General features: G+C 32.7%; 1 protein-coding gene across 1 annotated transcript in view; it reads right to left on the reverse strand.

The window, feature by feature from the left end:
• Positions 1-325: 325 nt before the first annotated feature.
• The window catches only part of LOC126879828 (uncharacterized), a 41292-nt gene continuing 20633 nt past the window's right edge, over positions 326-20984 (reverse strand). Inside the window, exon 2 of the mRNA XM_050643121.1 lies at positions 326-669. Coding sequence (XP_050499078.1) covers positions 397-669 — 273 coding nt within the window. The 3' untranslated portion in view covers positions 326-396. The remainder of the gene's footprint in view (positions 670-20984) is intronic.

Here is a 20984-nt window from a genome sequence, read left to right on the forward strand (position 1 = left end):
CACTCACGGTACTACGGTGTCGTTCGACAAGATCGTCGATGATATTAATTCTGCAGTAGTGCAGTACCTACTGCAGCAGACAGGCCAGTCTCTTTGTGGTCAAATTGTACGATTTTATTGGAAGCACGGTCACACACGATCAAAATTTTTGCCAATTAGTCAAATTTGACAAAATTTAACGACGCCGCAGTACCATGAGTGGCAGACTTTAGATTTGTTCATTATCTGTTGTATTTATGAATCTAATATTCATTGAAGGAAGCATTTATGGAGTAATAAATGGCTTTATTGTTATATAAGAATGGGATTAACTGAAAGACAAACATCGAATTATGTTTCTTTATTTGGAAAGTCGAAATAAAAGCTGAGAGTTAACAATTAAAATGGTTTATTTTTTTAGTTAAATATCAGAACAAGCCTATCTCCATTAGCATCTATAACTCCCAATGCAACATACACGTAGTTTATATTTGGATTGTAAAAGTAGTCATATTTTTCAGCAACTTTCCATCCTCCAGATACTTTATGTTTGGCGTTAAACAACTCGGAGAATGTTTTTAACAAAGCTATACCGTCAACTGGATGAAGTGCCTTAGCTTCTTTGAATGCTTCCACGGCATCTATCTGGTAGACTGGGTCGGGAACATTTGAAGTGTCTACGTAAACTCTCTAAAAAACAATAAATAAATTATCACGTCGCCTCTAATAAATTATCGCCTCTCCAATATACAGAGAGAGGGGCAAAATTATGGAATGGAGATATATCCCAACATTTTTGGAGAACTACTAACAGAAAAACAAAAAATTATAATGAGATGGAAAGAATACTTCGAGATAAACCTAAATGCAGACAATTGAAATGATCAAAACGAGACAATATATGATACAGGGGAGCAGCACATTTAAAATACGAGTTATAAAGAAGTAGTCCAAACAATAAAGAAACTAAAAAACAGTAAAGCGCCACTAGCGCCAGAATTGGACGGAATTACGGCAGAATTAATAAAATATTGAGGATCCAAACTCTGGGGAAGAATTCATTATTTATTATTATTTATTTTAAAAGCTCAACAGGCTTAGAGGCCTAGCACTAAAAATACAATTGATACAATACAATACAATACAATAATATACTATATTATAACACTTGTATCAAGTGGGGTGGGCTTCTTGTCCAGTGATACTCCTTGCCTACTAAATCGACTTACAATTCTCCTCCATTTGTCCCTGTTTGTAACTTTTTCTTCCCAACCAATAACTCCCTCATTTCTGAGATCTTCCTGTACACTATCAAACCACCTTTTTCTGGGCCTTCCTTTCCTCCTTTTCGTCATTGGGCCCCGTTTTAGGATCATCCTTGGCATCCACTTCCTTTCCATTCTTATCACGTGTCCTAAATCATCATTTCTGAGATCTTCCTGTAGGGGAGAGTGGTCTATGCTGGGACATGGTTCATAGTGGGACAAATGACCTGGCAACCTTGTAAATTGCGTCGAACACCTCAAATCACTTGTGTTGAGTCATATGTTCAGACACGTTGTGTTTTGTGATTAATTTGCGGTTTCCGGTCGATAATAAGAGAAATATTTAATATTTTCAATAAAAAGGTAAGTAAATATATGTCATTTCTACATTTGGAGTCAAATAATTTCGTTTATAACTTTTTTATTAGTAAACATTTTAAAACCATACTTAGTATGTTTTGAGGTTATGATATGAGAGAGTAGATCGGCTAGTAAATATTTGTTTTCGTGTTGCCAATTTTAGGTAATCAGTTAGAATTTATTTTTCGTGGAATGGTTCATACTGGGAAATACCTATGTGGTGCATACTGGGACATCTAAAAAAGTGGTCTATACTGGGACGCATGTAAATAGTGTATGTTTTAAGCGTTTTTCTGATGATTTTTATTTAAAAGTAGGTTTCTAATTAAATATTTTTAACTTTTGTATATTTAAAACATATCAATGTTGCCAAATTGAATAAAAAACAATTAAAGATGATAATTTTTATATCTTGTTTAATTTTGTTACAGATTTTTTAACAATGCCTAAGTGGGCGAGGGGAAAGCTACAAGATCATTATGAAGATAGTGCGTTACTTCACTTGGAAAGAGCAAACCAGATAAAGAAAGCTGTCCTACAACTAATCAGCGGTCAGAAAACCTTAAGAGAAGCAGCAGCAATAAACTCTATATCAAAATCGACTTTGCAGCGTCATGTTTCAAAATATAAGGCTCTCTCAGGTGATGAAACAGAGAAGTATGATTTTACACAAAAACATGGGTATAAATCCGTATTTACTGAAACACAAGAAGCTATGTTGGCACAATATTTACTTGATGCCTCTTATATGTGCTACGGTTTAACTGAAAGAGAGACTAGAATTTTGGCTTATTCTTTTGCCATCACAAATTCAATTGTTATACCAGACTCTTGGAATTTAAATGGTGCTGCTGGGACTGAATGGATGAAAAATTTCCGACATCGTAATTCGCGGTTGAAGTTACGCACACCGGAAGCTACCAGTTTGTCTCGTGCGACAAGCTTTAACAAACACAATGTTAGTGAGTTTTTTAAAAATCTAACGAGTGTGCTTCAAAAGTATAAATTTTGTGCAAGTGACATTTATAATATAGACGAGACCGGAGTTACGACTGTTCACAAGCCTCCAAAGATATTAGCGCAAACTGGTTGCAAACAAGTCGGAAAAATCACTTCGGGAGAACGAGGTATTTTAGTAACAATGTGTTCTGTAATATCTGCAAATGGTACTTTTATTCCACCATTTATGGTTTTCCCAAGAAAAAAATTTATCTAAAAAATGTTACAACACGCTCCTCCTGGTTCTGGTGGTTCCGCATTTCCTTCAGGTTGGATGACTGCGAACACATTTTCAGAATGTTTGGATCATATTATCAAACATACTAACTGCTCTCCTGCTAAAAAGATATTAATTATATTGGACAATCATGAAAGCCATTATGCAGTTGATGTTTTAAAGAAAGCAAAAGATAATGGCATAGTATTATTGACCATACCACCACACTGCAGTCATCGGCTGCAGCCTTTGGATGTTTCCTGCCATGGGCCCTTCAAGTCATACTACAATAGAGCATCTGATGAATGGATGATTAATCACCCGGGTACACCTTTAACAATTTATAACATAAGTGAAATTGTTGGTAAAGCATTTCCTTTAGCCTTTACTCCAACCAATATCTTAAAAGGTTTCCAGAAAACTGGAATTTGTCCGCTGAATTCCAACATTTTTACAGACCAAGATTTCATGATGTCTTATGTCACAGATCGACCGTCTGGAGTTGCAGCTTTACCAAATCCAGAACCTCAAAATACTACAACAACGGAAGCAAACACTCCACCCCAGTCATCCACTGAGGTTTATATTGTTCCCATAGAAAAGATATCAGTTGATTCAAATGAAATTAATACTGCCTATTTTGAACCTTCTGATTTACCTCCAGTAGCTGGACCTTCTCATTCTAGAGCATCAATATTAATAACACCTGAAGTCATTAGGCCTCATCCAAAAGCACCTCCTAGAAAAAATACCACCAAAAGAAAGAAGGGGCAATCACTAGTACTTACAGACACTCCTATAAAAGATAAAATAGAAGAGAGTATAGACAAAGACAAGAAAAGAAACAGTTAAAAGAAAACAAGAAACAGAAAGTCACAAAACAAGTGTTTGGAGCATTACAAAAAATAGAAACTAAAAAAAAATAAGAACATATGTAGTGTAGATTTATTACCTAACAAAAGGTACAAACGCCAATCAAGCTCTGAAGAGTCCGAAACAGACGACGACATGGAATTAAACGCACTTTGTGACGATGAGGACAATGATTTAGAGCCAGATATTCATATTGGCGATTTTGTTATTGTGAAATACCCTACCAAAAAAACTGTTCGTCATTATACTGGATGTGTTGAAGATATTATTAACGGTGACTATGTGATTTCCTTCCTTCGTAAAACATTGGGTAATACATTTACTTATCCCGAGAAAGAAGATATAGACACAATAGAACAAGATAGTATTGTTAGGGTTTTACCAAAACCTAGCGCAATAGGTTCAACGGAACGTTCAGCAAATCAGCTACAGTTCCAGTTTGATTTTTCTCCATTTAAAATGTTTTAAATGCTTTCTGTAATCTTAATTTTTATATAAATAAATTTCTTAATATTTTTAATATTGATTCCCCATCAACACCTACTTATCTCCTGCTTCAACTATACGGTCCCAGTATGGACCATATGTGTCCCCATATAAACCAATAGGAGTCCCACTATGAACCAATATTGGTCCATACTGGGACAAATGGTTCATACTGGGACAATGATTATGCAGTCCTTTCTATTAACTTTATCTCAAATTCCAATTGACACATAATCGAGGATATTCAAAGCAGTGATTTTATACGTTCAAACCTTTATAAAAATAAGAGATGCAACCGAAAGACTGAAATGTTCAAAAGTGTCCCACTATAGACCACCTTCCCCTACACTATCAAACCACCTTTTTCTGGGCCTTCCTTTCCTCCTTTTCGTCATTGGGCCCCGTTTTAGGATCATCCTTGGCATCCACTTCCTTTCCATTCTTATCACGTGTCCTAAATCATCAGCGAAGGCCAGACATTGATGCTCATTGTTGAAGATGGATCCGGTCGTTTTCACTCGGTTATTTAGAATAGAATAGAATAGAATAGAATAGAAATAAGCTTTATTGTCATGAAAAATTGTACAATTTTATCGACAAAGCTTATAAAAGTCAAGAAAACAAAACGATCACAATCCAATTTACTAAAATTACATAAATCGTCAATATATTTAAAATAATAATAACCGTATAAAAGTTAAACACAAATAATCAATTGCAAAATTTAAAATAGATTGCAAATGCATAGTCTACCTAGTAGTTAATAATAGCCCAATAAATGACCGTTTTGGAGTGTAATTTCCAGGGGCAACTCAGAATTGCATGAAAATTTGGATTTAGGTTCTACTTACCCTCCATTTCAAAGTTGAATTTGTGCCGTTGGTTGCTTTTACTTGGGGGTTGACATTTACCCCTTCTCGGGGGTGACAAACGCGTGTTTAAAATAAGGCCGGAAATGGATAAATTGACTTATTTTAAGCACCTTTTGTTCTATAAAGTTTTTTACGTAAGTCAATACTTTTCGAGTTATTCGCGATTTAAAATGTTGATTTTTCGACAAAAAAACTACGTTTTCAGACCGTTTTTCCCAAATAACTCAAAAAGTAAATATTTTATCGAAAAAAATATTTTTAGTAAGGGTGTAGCCTATAAAAAAAAAAGAAAAAAATGGTGTACTAGTAAAGTCTACAAATTGAGTAGAAGCAAAGTTGTAGCTCATGAAAAATACGTTCTTATTCGTCTAATTCCAAATCGAATAATGCAACGCGAAAACGCCGAAGAAAGAAGCGTTTTTCGGGAAAACCTTATTAACATTTTTAAAGTATTAGTCTAGGCGCCAGAGGGGTCACCGTGTCATATTCAATTCTGATGGACAAACTCAACGGTTTCTTATGGATTTTTGGCTGCTGATTACGAATTTCGGGGGGGATTTCGATCCGAGTGGTCAAAAAATTGTTATAAACAATTTAATTGTTTATAAATTGTTTATAAGGCTCTGGCTCATAAACTAAAAGAGATGAAAAAAAATATTTCAAATAAAATTTGTTCCTTAATAAAAAACCAAGAAAAAACCGTTTACTAAACTTAAATCTAACAATTATAACTCAAGATATTGTAAAATTAGTGCACAATGCAAATTGCAAATTGCAAAATAAGTATTTTTCGAAGCTTTATCGATCGTAACTCGGCTTCTGCGCATGCAAATGAGTCTTAGAGGGTGTCGCTTTAAAGCTTAATTAACAGGCTTCCAAACAAAGTTTGTTAAATTGCTTGATCTTCATTTGTTTTAAAGTTATTCCCGTTTGAAATTACAATTTTCTTAAAAAAATTGTACATTCATTTGTTTATAAGGGTTTCAAGCAAATTTGTGCTATAAACATTTATACTTTAATGAACAATAATGATAGAAAAACTCAAAAGGAACAATTTGAGGTTACGAAAATGTTCATAAGTTTATTTTTAGCCAAGATGTCGATATTTTAATGGCGCGCGCTATGAGGCGCAAGATCGGCTCAACTCGTAAAGGTTCACGCGCTAACTTCTCGATGCAAATTATAATTTCTATGTATACATACGTTATCTTCATTTTTCATTTTTGAAGATCCTAATAAAATTTTATCATATAATTCTTATAATTAAATCATCATACTGTACCTCGTAACACCTTTCATTCTATTTACTTTGTCTTCTATTTTTTGCACTAAATGAGAAAAAAAAAAACATTAAAAACTAATATTTCAGAAGTATAACTAAAAAATAAGTTGATATTATTTATTAGTACTATTTTTACAAACATTTTTTTCATGCATCTGCAAATCTGCATAGAGATATACAGGGAATATCAACTTTTTTACATCTGCATAAGTTCTTAGCCAAATTTTAACAGTTACATGGTGGTATAAGTCTGTTCTTGTAGGCAGTAAAACTAAAACTTTTTGAGGCTTCAGAGTCTAATTATCTATATGATATCCATATAAAGTGGATCTAGTTCTTTTGCAGCATCATCAAGGCCCGTCAATTGTGTGTATGCCGCCACATCATAAATTCTCGTTTTATATGCAATGATGATGCTGCAAAAGAACTCCATCGATTTTTATATGGATATCACATATTGGCTCATTTGCTTGCGTAGAAGCCGAGTTACGATCGATAAAGCGTCGAAGAATACATACTTACTTGACTGTGAGCCAATCTTGCGCCTCATAGCGCGCCATTAAAATATCGACATCTTAGCCAAAAATAAACTTACGAACATTTTCTTAAGCTCAAATTGTTCCATTTGAGTTGTTTTATCATTATTGTTAATTAAAGTATAAATATTTATAGCTCAAGTTTGCTTGAAACCTTTATAAACAAATTAATGTACAATTTTTTTGAGAAAATTTTAACTTTAAACGGGTATAACTTTAAAACAAATAAAGATCAGATAATTTAACAAACTTTGTTTGGAAGCTTCTTAATTAGGCTTTAAAAGGACATCTTATAGGGCTCATTTGCATGCGCAGAAGCCGAGTTACGATCGATAAAGCTTCGAATAGTACTTATTTTGCAATTTGAAATTTGCATTGTGCACTAATTTTACAATATCTTGAGTTCTGATTGTCGGATTTAAGTTTAGTAAACGGTTCTTTCTTCGTTTTTTATTAAGGAACAAATTTTATTTGAAACATTTTTTTCTGTTTCTTTTAGTTTATGAGCCAGAGCATTATAAACAATTTATAAACAATTAAATTGTTTATAACAATTTTTTGACCAGTCCGATCGAAATCCCCCCTCGAAATTCGTAATCAGCAGCCAAAAATCCATAAGAAACCGTTGAGTTTGTCCATCAGAATTGAAAATGACACGGTGACCTCTATTTGGCGCCTAGACTATATCGAAAAAAAGCTTATTATTTGTTTTTTACAAAAGTTTACAGCGTCAAAAATAAACGAGTTACACTGAAAAAAAAAGTTGGCCCCTTTTTTTTGGTAAAAAAAAATCGTGAAAACCTCCCTCGTTTTAGCACCCTAAATGAAATTAATCGTTTGGCTTTACCATCCAACTTAACTGTATGTGTATTGTTTATATGATCTGTAAGTTTGATTGGTTTGAAGTGCTTATTTTTGAAAACATTTGGTTTTGTAGTAAAAAAAAATTTAAAAATTTTTGAAAAATTTCATTCTTTCAAAATAACTTAAAAAGTATTAGTGATAAGAAAAATCTTAAAGAGTAAGAAAATATAGGTTTTGCTATTATAAATATGTTAGTTTCATTTTGTTTCTCCGTAAGACAAAAATTGGTTAAGATATGGCTGTTCAAAATTTGCATACACTCGTGATTATTGACCCATTCAAGCTTTCTTAATTATAACCCTTTCAAAAATAAACACTTTAAACCGGTGAGACTTACAGATCATATAAAAAATAGATAAGTATTTAAGTAAATTGTTTGTAAAGCGGTAGCGATTAATTTCATTTGGAGAGCTAAACACGGCAAGATTTTCATGATTTTTTACAAAAAAAAAGACTTTATTTAAAAAAGACTTTAAAAAAGGCCAACTTTATTTTGACCGTAACTCGCTTATTTTTAATGATAAAACTATTGTTAATAATTAAAACAAAGCTTTTTATAAACACTTGAAAAAAGTTTAAATGGGTTTTTCCCGAAAAGTGTTTAATTTTTCGGTGAATTCACCTTGAAATATTTGATTTGGCATTAGACGAATAAGAACGTATTTTTCGTGAGCTACAACTTTATTTTTATTTGATTGATAGACTTTACTGATACACCATTTTTTTGGGTTTTTTATAAGCTACACTTTTGCTAAGAATACCTTTTTCGATAAAATATTTATTTTTTGAGTTATTTGCGAAAAACCGTCTGAAAACGTAGTTTTTTTGTCGAAAAATCAACATTTTCAATGGCAAATAACTCGAAAAGTATTGACTTACGTAAAAAACTCTATAGAACAAAAGTTGCTTAAAATCAGTCAATTTATCCATTTCCGGTCTTATCCTGAACATATGTTTTTTCACCACTGAGAAGGGGTGACTGTCACCCCCCAAGTAAAAGCAACCAACGGCAAAATTTCAACTTTGAAGTGGAGGGTAAGTAGAACCTAAATCCAAATTTTCATGCAATTCTGAGTTGCCCCTAAAAATTACACGGTATCGCCGAATTTCCCGTTCATTTACTGGGCTATAAAGAAAGTTTTAAAAGTTAAGCTGCTGCATACGACACCCAAATAGAGAAAAAAAAATAAAAATACTACTCGTGCAAAGGGTACTATAATTTCTTAGTTATTGATTAAGAAAATCTTCTACTGAATAATATGGTCTTTCAGATAGGTAGGCTTTTGTCAGTTTACGGAATTTGGGGAAAGATGCTGCAGATTTAAGTTGTAGAGGGAGATGGTTGTAAAGTTTTTTCGGGGAGTATAATATAGATTTCTTTAGTAACTCCGAGGACGGGGTCGGCAAATAGACGTTAAACGTAGAATTTCTCGTGTAGTAGTTATGATTAAGTCTTGGTGGAAAGACATGTAGATGTTTACGAATTAAGCAAACAGTTTCTAAAACATACAAAGATGGAAGGATTAAAATTCCGTGATCTTTGAAGTAACTTCTGCAATGTGTTGTTCTTCTGAGGCCAAACAGATATCCTATTGCTCTTTTTTGTAATTTGAAAATAACTTCGAATTGGGCAGCTGTACCAGAACCCCAATAAGGAAAACCATAACGAAGATGTGACTCGAACAAAGAAAAATATGTTATTTTGGAAGATGCTAGATTGAGTTCATTCGAAACAGATCTTATAGCATAGCAAGCTGAAGAGAGTTTCTTTCTTAACAAATCGATATGGAGGGACCATTTAAGGTTGCTGTCTAAAAAAAACCAAGAAATTTTACAGAATCAACGATACTGATCTGGCTGTTATTAAGAGGTAAGGGTTGAAGAGCTCCTTTATAAGACAATGCTACTGTTTTATCTACGTTAAATGAGAGTAAATTAGAGTCAGACCAGGTTTTTATTGTAAGTAGATCAGAAGTTATAATAGCATGAAGAGTTACAATGTTTGAGTTGCTCCAAGTGATACTTTTATCGTCAGCAAAAAGAAAGATTTTTCCATCGATTTTTAAACTAGTGATGTCATTCATAAAGATAAGGAAAAGTAGAGGACCCAATACTGAACCTTAAGGTACCCCACATACAATGTTTTTGAGACTAGAGTCTGTATCATTTGCTCTAACCAGTTGTTTCCTATCATCCAAGTAAGATTGGAACCAATCTAAAGAAATACCTCGAATTCCGTAGAAATTTAGTTTTTTAATCAAATTGTTGTGATTTACACAATCAAAAGCTTTGGTGTAGTTACAAAAAACGATGGCAGTGTGAAGATTATTGTTCAGTGCTTGATAAACCTCATGTAGTACAGAAAACATGGCATCAGTGGTGCATTTATTATTTAAAAAGCCGAACTGATTTTGTGATAAAATGTTGTTTTCAACTAGAAAGGACATAAGTCGGGCTTTTATGAGTCTCTCAGTAATTTTGGAGAGTACCGGTAGTAGTGTAATAGGTCTATAATTGCAGGTACTAGATATTTCACCACCCTTATGAAGAGGAATAATGATGGCTGTCTTCAGGCACCCTGGAAATTTACCTTTCTCAAAAGAATCATTAATTAGTGAGATGAGGACTTCTAACACATTTTCTGGAAGATTAGAAAAAAATTTTATCGATAGATCATCAGTACTACAGGAAGAATTGCTTTTGATACTATTAATTGTTTGGATCAGTTCAGATTTATTGACTGGTTTTATAAAGAATGAATTCGAGACCTTTCTTGAATTAGGGAGATAGGAAATGGGATATTGTTGTGGCAAAATAGTTGATGTAATATTTTCACTCAATGTAATATTTTACTCGATGTAATATTTTTACTATTTCTGATTATTGCTTCCAGTACTAAGTTAAAAAGTACTGTGGATAACGGATCTCCTTGTCTAAGCCCTGTGTTCACCTCGAATTCCTCCGATGAGAAACCTCTGCATACTACATGATTTCGTGTCCTATTCAAAGTCATTCTTACTAACCTTATCAGTTTTGCGGGTATACCCAAAGAGCTTAGTACTTTATACATTTTCTTTCTTCCTATCCTATCATCTTCTTTTTCTTAAAGTTCCCTCTCCTATCGGAGGTTGGATATCATAATGGCTATGGTCACTTTGTTGGCTGCTGCTCTGAATAGTTGTAATGAACTACAGTTAAACCATTCTCTAAGGTTCCTCAGCCAGGAGATGCGTCTTCTTCCTATGCTTCTTCTTCCTTGGATCCTTCCTTGCATAATAATTCTCAGCAACTCATATTTTTCTCCTCTGGTAATGTGACCCAAATATTCCAGTTTTCTAGTTTTTATACTTTTCATAATTTCTAACTCCTTATTTAAACGTCGTAGCACTTCAACATTGGTAATCCTTTGAACCCACTGAATTTTCAATATTCTTCTATAACACCACATTTCGAACGCTTCTATTCTTCTTATGTGTTGTCTCTTCAGTGTCTAAGCTTCCATTCCGTATAGCAATATAGAAAATATGTAGCATCTTAGAGCCCTCAGTCTGAGAGGCAACTGAAGGTCTTTGTTTGTAAGCAGTGTCTTCATTTTTATAAATGCTTGCTTTGCAGTTTCAATTCGGACTTTAATTTCTTTGCTTTGGTCATTTTTGTCATCAACCCAGGTTCCCAGATATTTGTATGTCTTAACTTTTTCTATTTGGGTTTGCTCTATCAGTAACCTTTTATTTCCATATTCTGTTTTTGAGACAATCATAAATTTAGTTTTTTTCTTGTTTATTTTTAGTCCGTATCGAATGCAATAATGGTTAATTTTATTTAGCAATTCTTGTAGCGATTCCAGGGTGTCTGCATTATAACGGTGTCATCTGCGAATCTTATGTTATTTACTATTCTTCCGTTTATAGAGATTCCATCACTTAGCTCCGCTATCGCTATCGCTATCCTATCATAGGCTTGTTTAAAATCTTGGAACAACGCATGGAGGGATACTTTATGTTCATAGCAGGTAGTCTGGATTTCCTTTAATGTGATCATCTGATCTCTTACTAATCTATTAACTCTAAAACTGGCCTGATATTCACCTAGTTTATCTTCCGCAAAACTGTTTAGTCTCTCTCTTAGCATCGTGGCTAATATCTTGTAACAAGTATCTAACATCTATCTCTGTAATTTTCACATGCCAATTTATCTCCCTTTTTGTATTTGGGGCATAATAGAGATTTGGTCTAATCTTTGGGCATATTTTCCTCTTCCCATATCGTCTGGATAAGGCTATACATCCTTTTTTGTAGTTCTTCTCCTCCAGTGGCGTACTGAGCATGGTTCCGCGGAACCAGGGCGCAGGCCCCCCGGGGACCCGCTCTAATACGCTTTTTGTTTCTTTTTTTATAATTTGATGGATACATTTTGAACTACACAAGCACACACTAATGTACACCACATAATTTTTATTTTTGTGTAGGTAATTATAAATAAAAACGAATAATACCTATTTATCAAAGAATTTGAAAACAAAATTTATTAAGTAACATAGGGAACGCTTTTTTCAGGTTCTGTACTCTTTTTGCCTGTTTAAGCCGAAGCCCTGGTTTCAAAATTTGTTTAAAGAATAACCGCCTGTACCTACTAACCCAAACACTTGTTTTTATATCAGCACGATTCATGAATAGTTGTTATAAACTACAAAGTTGTAGAAATTTTTAACTTGAGATATGCAATGTAAGTTTTATACGTTTTTATACGGGGGGTTATAAAAATAATCCCAAGACAATAAATTAGACGCTCGATGCTCCTTTTGTTCGTATTTATAGCACCTTCGTTCTTCAGATTTTACCTACTTTTAGGTAATTCGTATAAAGTAACTGAAGTTAAATTCTAAATATGGACAAAAATGAGGACAACCGGACTTACAGGTACGTATCAGAACTTTCGCCCTTCATGTGTGGAAGCAGGCACTGCAGTTTGAAATATCTAAGAGATAAGACCGTGATCTAAGGCTGTGGTCTCCAATACACGCTGTACGGCGTCTATTGGATACCACCGGCTATCTTATTACCGCCAGCTTGTTACTGAGGGCCGAAAGTCCCTTAGAATAAATAAAAAGTTTCTTTTAAATGAGATATTTGAAATTAAAAATCACACCCAATTTTCTCTTTTTATTTTCACCCCTTTAACTTATTAAAATAAACATTATAGAAGTTTTTAGGGACTTTCGGCCCTGGGTAATAACGTGATCTTTCATTCTGCGTTTAAATTAAAAAAAAATACCTATTAGTTTTCTCAAGATTCGAAAAAAAAAATGAATGCATTTAACATACATTGGAGCCGAAATTTGCGCCTATCCCCAAATGTTGGCGAAAATTGCTTTATTAATTTATTTTTATGAAAATCTCTATACCCCACCGTTATCCAAGGATTTATTTTTGCTATTTTTTATTTAAGCGCTTTATCTCCCTGTTGGAGAAATAAATTCCCAACATTAATATTTAGTAAAACTATATTTTGTTTCAATATTTTATTTAGTGGTTTGCGCCTTGTGTACACTTCACAAAGATGTTTCTATGTTTTTATGTTCTATAATTCAAAGTGTACACAAAGGCGCAATATTCAAAAAAAAGTTCGTTGCCAAGGTGTTGTTATATAGAATAATAAGATAATAAAAAACGGGAAAGTAGGGCGTGTGTCCGATCCCACACAAAAATTACTTTAATACCAAAAGTTTGTGTTATTGTAATAAAATATTAGTTGTGAAAAGTGTCTTTAGTCATTCCTAGCTTCAGAAGTGTAAAACCAGTGTAAAATTATTTCCTTGGTGTTGCAAAAATCCAACATCAAGTTTGATCCAGTCGAGCCGGAAATAAAAAGAAGCTAGGAATTACTCAATTTCCAGAAGGTAAGAAACACACCTAATAAAAAAAAAGAAGAAATTATTGAACAAAAAAGAAATTATTAGAAAAGAAATTACAAAAAAGAAAAATCATTAAAAAATTAATTTTGTAAAACGTCAAGCTCATACAATAGCGCCATCTATGTAAAAGAGGGCGAACGACCGACGTCGAATGGTTATCAAGCGATCGAGAGAAATAATCGATGTTTTATGAAATCGATCATATATGAAGTGACAGAAAACTGACATTGACAGTGAATACAAAATTAAATAAATTGACTGTTTGTGTTTTGGTTTGTAAATAATCGTCAACATTTTTGTTATTTTGATATTTAAAATAGTTTTTTTTACCTTTTAAGTTTTAGGTAGATTCATATAAAAAAAAAAATGCCCGCTAAAAAGGATATTGAAATGCTAAAAACTAAAAAATCTCAAGAAATTCAGTCTATTAAAACTATTACAAGGTTTGTTGAAAAACATTTGGACAAAGAAATTTCTGAATTAATAATTAATCAATTACAAACTAGGAAAGACTTACTAATAGAAAATTTTAATAAACTTCAAGATCTTCATTGTGAAATTTTATGTTGTGAACAGGGGTATGCAGATTCCATTGATAATATTAGAGAGGAATACTTTGACACATTAGCTAAAATTAATAGTCAACTCTCAAAAACAGTAATACAGAGCGTAAGTACTAATCCACAAGATGTAAATAATTCTTTTTATTCTTCAAATATTCCACGAATAGAAATTCCTTGTTATGACGGCAAAGATTTAACAAGTTATAGACCTTTTATAGATTTATTTCTAGCTGTTTTTGATAGAAATAAGTCACTGCAAAATGTTGAAAAACTTTTTCATTTAAAGAATCATTTGGAAGGAGAGGCAAGAAGCCTAATAAATGATCTACCTCTAACAAATGACTCTTATAATGATGCATTGAGAATGTTAGATAACCGTTATAACAATGAAACAATATTAATAAATTCTCACATTTATTCACTACTTGACATTCCCTCCATTCAAAAAGGAACTTCCACCGCCTTACGTGAGTTCATTAGTAAAGTGAGACAGCAGTTAGGTGCACTAAAAAACTTAAAGCAACCCGTAGAAAGTTGGGATATGATCCTTATTTGCATTTTAACTAAAAAACTAGATCACTATACTAATAGATCATTTCAAATTGATAGGGACAACTCAAAATTGCCAAATTTAAAAGATTTCTTATCTTATATTGAAAATAGGGCTACAGCTTTAGAAACTGTAACCACTCCAGATAAAAAATGTAGCACTAACAAAGAAAGGTATCAAAAAACTCACTTGGCTACAAGTAAAGTCAAATTAGAAACCAGGTGTAGCTTTTGTTCATCCTCAGGCCATAAAATTTATAATTGTTCCAGTTTCAAATCTGTTTCAGTAAATGATAGAGTGTCTTTTATAGACAGTCATAAGGCTTGTCGAATTTGTTTGAATAATCATCCTGGTAGGTGTAAAATGAGTTTCAGGTGTTCAGTTTGTCGAAAAGAACATAATTCTCTTCTGCATGTGGACAGACAAACTCCATTAGACAGCACTGGACAGGGTAACAGTGGTAATGCAGACGATAGGGTGACTACATTTGGTTCAATAAATGAAAACATTAATAATGTTCTGTTACCAACAGTGAAGGTAAAAATTAGAACAAAAAGGGGTGATTATATCACTGCCAGAGGTCTCCTGGATACAGGATCTCAAATATCATTAGTAACAAGTAGATTGGTAAGTAAATTAAACTTAAAAACATTTAATAATAATGTCAATATCTTAGGTATTTCTGAGAATATTACCAATGTGCAAAAGGCTGTAAATTTAAAAATTGAGTCATGTGTGTTTGATTATAGCACAAATATAAAATGTTCTGTGGTTGATAAAATTACTAGTGATATACCACAAACAAATTTCAATGTTTCAAATTTAAATATTCCTAAAAATATTAAATTGTCTGATGATGACTTCAATAAATCTGGCACAATTGATATATTGTTTGGGGCAAATATTTCATTTCATATTTTGCTCTCCGATAAAATACAAGTAGACCAGATTATATTACAAAATACTCTATTTGGGTTCATAGTTAGTGGTTCTGCTCCATCACTACAAATTTGTAATTTTTCTGCTTTTCATTTAAGCATGAAAAATAATTTAGAAAATATTGTTTCTCAATTTTGGGAAACCGAGAAGGTTCCAGAAATTTTTCCGGAATATTCGACAGAGCAGGAAGCTTGTGAGATTAATTTTGAAAATTCTTTGCAAGTAATAAATAATAAATACCAAGTTAAATTACCATTAAAACAAAATCTACCTGATTTGGATTTAGGAGATTCATTTTCTGTAGCATTAAAACGCTTTGAAAATCTAGAAAAAAGATTTAAAGTCAATCCTGAGCTGTACTCTCAATACAAAAGTTTTATTGATGAATATTTAGCTCTAAAGCATGCAAAAATAGTAAGTCTTAGTACATATGACTTAAATAGTGGTTCTTTATACTTCATGGCTCACCATCCAGTGATACGTGAAGACAAAAAAACAACAAAATTAAGAGTAGTCTTTGATGGCAGCATGAAATCAAAAAAGAAAAAATGCATCAATGATTATCTCTATAATGGTGCTGTAGTTCAAAATGAGCTCTTCGATATTCTTGTTCTTTTTAGAAAATATAATTACGTCCTTTTGACAGATATTAAACAAATGTATAGAATGGTTTTGGTACATCCAGACCATTGCCAGTTACAAAATATTTTGTGGCGAGAGAAAAATGGCAGTTTACAATGTATTCAACTTCAAACTGTAACATATGGTTTAAGAAGTTCTTCCTTTTTAGCTACCAGATGTTTGGTAGAATTAGCCCGAACTGAAGGTAAACGCTATCCTTTGGCTTCTAAAGCTCTTCTTAATAACACCTACGTTGATGATATTTTGTGTGGGTGTGACACAATCGAAGAAACGATAAAACTAAAAAATGAACTTATCTCGCTGCTCAAATTAAGGTCCTTCGAGTTGCACAAATGGTGCTCAAATAATTTACAAATTTTAAATGATATTCCTAAAAATAAACAAAATTTTGATGAAATTAACATCAGCAAAAACGATTTAACGGTAAAGACTCTGGGATTGACTTATGACACAAAAACAGATAATTTTAAATTTAGTTGTCCAAAAGTTGATATAAATGAATGTGTAACTAAAAGACAGATTCTCAGTTTTGTTTCCAAATTTTATGATCCTTTGGGATTAGTGGGCCCAGTTTTAGTAGCTGCTAAGGTAATTATGCAAAAACTTTGGTTAAGTAAGGTCAAATGGGATGCTATAATTTCCAGTGAGTTACTTGACACTTGGAAAAATTTTGTTGAAAGCTTAATGAGCATGCCCACAGTGACTGTCCAAAGAAATTTAAACTTTACTGGTGCTCTTCATATTGAAATAGTTGGCTTTTGTGACTCCTCCTTGATTGCATATGGAGCTGTTATTTATGCGAGGACTATTTTTGAAAATAAAGTACATGTAAATTTGATTTGTTCCAAATCTAGGATTGTTCCTCTAAACAAAAAACTAACTATGCCAAGACTTGAACTGAACAGTGCTTTGTTGCTTTCAAAACTATCTCACAAGGTTTTTGAACTGTTAAAAGATAAAGTCAGTAAGGTATTTTTATATTCAGATTCAAACATTGTCTTAGCTTGGATAAAATCCGAACCTTTGAAATTGAATCCCTATGTTGCCAATAGAATTATTAAAATTCAAGAAATGACATCCGAATTTAAATGGTTGTATATAAACACTAAGGAAAATCCAGCGATTGTCTTTCTCGTGGACTTGAACCTCATGAAATTAATTCAAACAATCTTTGGTTTAATGGTCCTGAAATTCTTTCAAATATTGAATTCTTGCACTTTGAAATTCCATTTTCTACTCCAGACCATTTGCCTGAATATAAAGTTGTCACTTTAGCTAAGGTCAAACCAGAATCTTTCTTCATAAAATTCTCTAGCTTAACAAAACTTCAAAAAATAGTGGCTTATTGCCTACGATTTGTAAATAATATAAAGAATAAAAATAAAAAGATTACTGGAAGTTTAACAGTTGTAGAACTAGAAAATAGCCTTAAAACCATTATTAAGTATGAACAAAGTTTTCATTTTTCTGAGGAAATAAAATGTCTAACCAACAACACAGCAATTAAGTCTAATTTAAATTCTTTATATCCTTTCTTGGACTCTCAGGGACTGTTAAGAGTTGGTGGTAGACTGGAGAACTCAGATATTTCTTTTAATAAAAAACATCCTTTGATCGTTCCCAAAAACAATCATATCACTGATCTTTTGATTCACAGAGAGCACTTAAGACTTTTACATGCAGGTCCGAAACAAGTTTTAAGTTCATTAAATCAAAATTTTTGGATTATTAGTGCCACTAAAGAAATTAAAAGGATTTTGCACAAATGCGTAACCTGTTTTAAATGTAAGGCCAAGTGCAGTGAACAGTTAATGGGATCTCTTCCTGAACAAAGGGTACGTTCATCGAGGGTCTTTCAGAATGTTGGTATAGACTTCTGTGGTCCCTTCCAAATTAAACAGTCACGGATTAGAAAGTCTATAACGACAAAGGCATATATAGCATTGTTTGTTTGCTTTTCTGTGAAGGCAATTCATATGGAGTTACTTTCTGATCTAACAACAGATACTTTTTTAGCTTCATTAAAAAGATTCATTTCTAGAAGGGGTAAACCATCCAAGATCTTTTGTGACAATGGTGCCACATTCAAGGGAGCAAATAATCAACTTCAAAAACTTCTAAACGACAACATTAAGTTAAACAACTTTTGCCTTGATGATAAAATTGAATTTTGCTTCATCCCAAGTTATTCTCCAGTATTTGGGGGTCTATGGGAGGCCGGGGTGAAGAGTGCTAAATATCATATAAAAAGGGTGATGGGAAATAATATTTTAACATATGAGGAGTTTAATACTTTGATTACTCAAGTTGAAGGAATATTAAATTCAAGGCCTCTTATGGCAATTAATAATGATTCCTCTGACTTAGAATATTTGACCCCAGGTCATTTTCTAATAGGTGCTCCTTTGACAACTTTCCCTGAAACTAATTTAACTGAGATTCCTGAAAATAGATTAAAATTTTGGAGGTTGTGTGTTCAAATGCAGCAGCATTTTTGGCAAAGGTGGTACCAAGATTATCTAACACAACTTCAAAACAGACCTAAATGGAGAAAATCGTTGCCAAATTTACAAGAAGGCATGCTTGTGCTTGTAAAGGAGGACAATGTTTCTTCTTTTGGGTGGCCTATAGCAAGGATTAATAAAGTTATTCCTGGTAAAGACGGAAAGGTAAGAGTGGTGGAAGTAAAAACTAAAAAGGGAACATACTTACGTTCTGTCACAAAAATTGCTGTTCTTCCAATTAACGATGAACAAATTTAAATTATTTTTTTTTTTTTTTTTCAATTTATAATAATAAATAAAATTTAACTTTATAACTATTTCTATTTAAATTTAAAACTTTGTAAAAGTTTTATACTTATATAAGCAATAAATTCTTTAAAAAATGTGTAAAAAAAAGGGGTGGAATATATTGTTTTGGTATCAAAACCAAGGCCCCCCAGCATGTTGGAGAAATAAATTCCCAACATTAATATTTAGTAAAACTATATTTTGTTTCAATATTTTATTTAGTGGTTTGCGCCTTGTGTACACTTCACAAAGATGTTTCTATGTTTTTATGTTCTATAATTCAAAGTGTACACAAAGGCGCAATATTCAAAAAAAAGTTCGTTGCCAAGGTGTTGTTATATAGAATAATAAGATAATAAAAAACGGGAAAGTAGGGCGTGTGTCCGATCCCACACAAAAATTACTTTAATACCAAAAGTTTGTGTTATTGTAATAAAATATTAGTTGTGAAAAGTGTCTTTAGTCATTCCTAGCTTCAGAAGTGTAAAACCAGTGTAAAATTATTTCCTTGGTGTTGCAAAAATCCAACACTCCCTACTCTTAGAGGGTTGTTTGTAGAGAGATTTTACTGGCATCTAATGTTCAATTTTGAAAGTTGTTTCCCGATATTCAGGTTTTTAATTATGACTGGACAGCCCTGGATCCCACGTACCAAAAAAAATGTATTAATAGCAAGCTGAAAATTTGTTAATAGTTTGTGTCTAGTTGGACAAACTTTGATTTACGGGAACACTGGAACAGGGGAAGTTTTAATTGTGGAACAGGTTACAGGATTCAAACGTCAGACTACGAAAATGTCCCATGTATTTTGTCGGACAGAACTTCCAATTGATTTGTTACCCTTTCATTTAACTCTCATGCAAAAATCAGACTGCTGTCTTGCTATCTCATCATCATCAGTAGCTCGACAACCATTTTTGGGTCCTGGCTTGTTCTAGGATTTTCCTCCATTCTGTTCTGTTCCTTGCTTTGTTCTTCCAGTGGGTAATCTCAAGTGTTTTCAGATCTTGTTCCACTTGTTCCATGTATCTAAGTTTGGGTCTTCCCTTTGACCTTATCCCTACTGGTGCTTGCTCATTATATGTTTTGGTGTTTCGGTCTCCAACATTCGTTCAACATGGCCCATCCAGCGCAGACGTCCGATTTTTATGGATGTTATGACGTCGGGTTCGTTGTATGCTGCGTATAGTTCAAAATTATATCTTCTGCGCCATACGTCATTTTCTTTCACCTCCTTATATATATATATATATATATATATATATATATATATATATATATATATATATATATATATGTATATATATATATATATATATATATATATATATATATATATATATATATATATATATATATATATATATATATATATATATATATATATATGTGTGTGTCTGAGGATTTTTCGTTCAAACGTACCTAATAAGTTCTCATCGCTTTTCGACAGTGTCCATGTCTCTGATCCATATATAAGGACCGGTTTTATCAGGGTTTTGTATATTTTGCAGTTGGTTTTTCTCGTGATGTTGTTAGATCTTAGATGTTTAATTAGTCCATTATATGTTTTGTTAGCAATATGTATTCTTCTACTGGCTTCTTCGCTGACATTGTTATCTGCGCTGACTAGTGAACCTAGATATGTAAAATTTTTTACGCTTTCGATGTTATAGTCTCCTATTGTCAGATTCTGTAGGTTTCTTTGGCCTGTCGATTTACTGGCCTTCATGTATTTGGTTTTTATTTCATTAATATTTAGGCCACTGTTTTGTGCCGCTCTTTCTATCGCATTAAATGCTTCTATCATTTCTCTTTTGCTTCTAGCTATGATATCAACATCATCTGCAAATG

Source organism: Diabrotica virgifera, chromosome 2 (assembly GCF_917563875.1).
Source record: "Diabrotica virgifera virgifera chromosome 2, PGI_DIABVI_V3a".
NCBI classification, from domain to species: Eukaryota; Metazoa; Arthropoda; class Insecta; order Coleoptera; family Chrysomelidae; genus Diabrotica; species Diabrotica virgifera.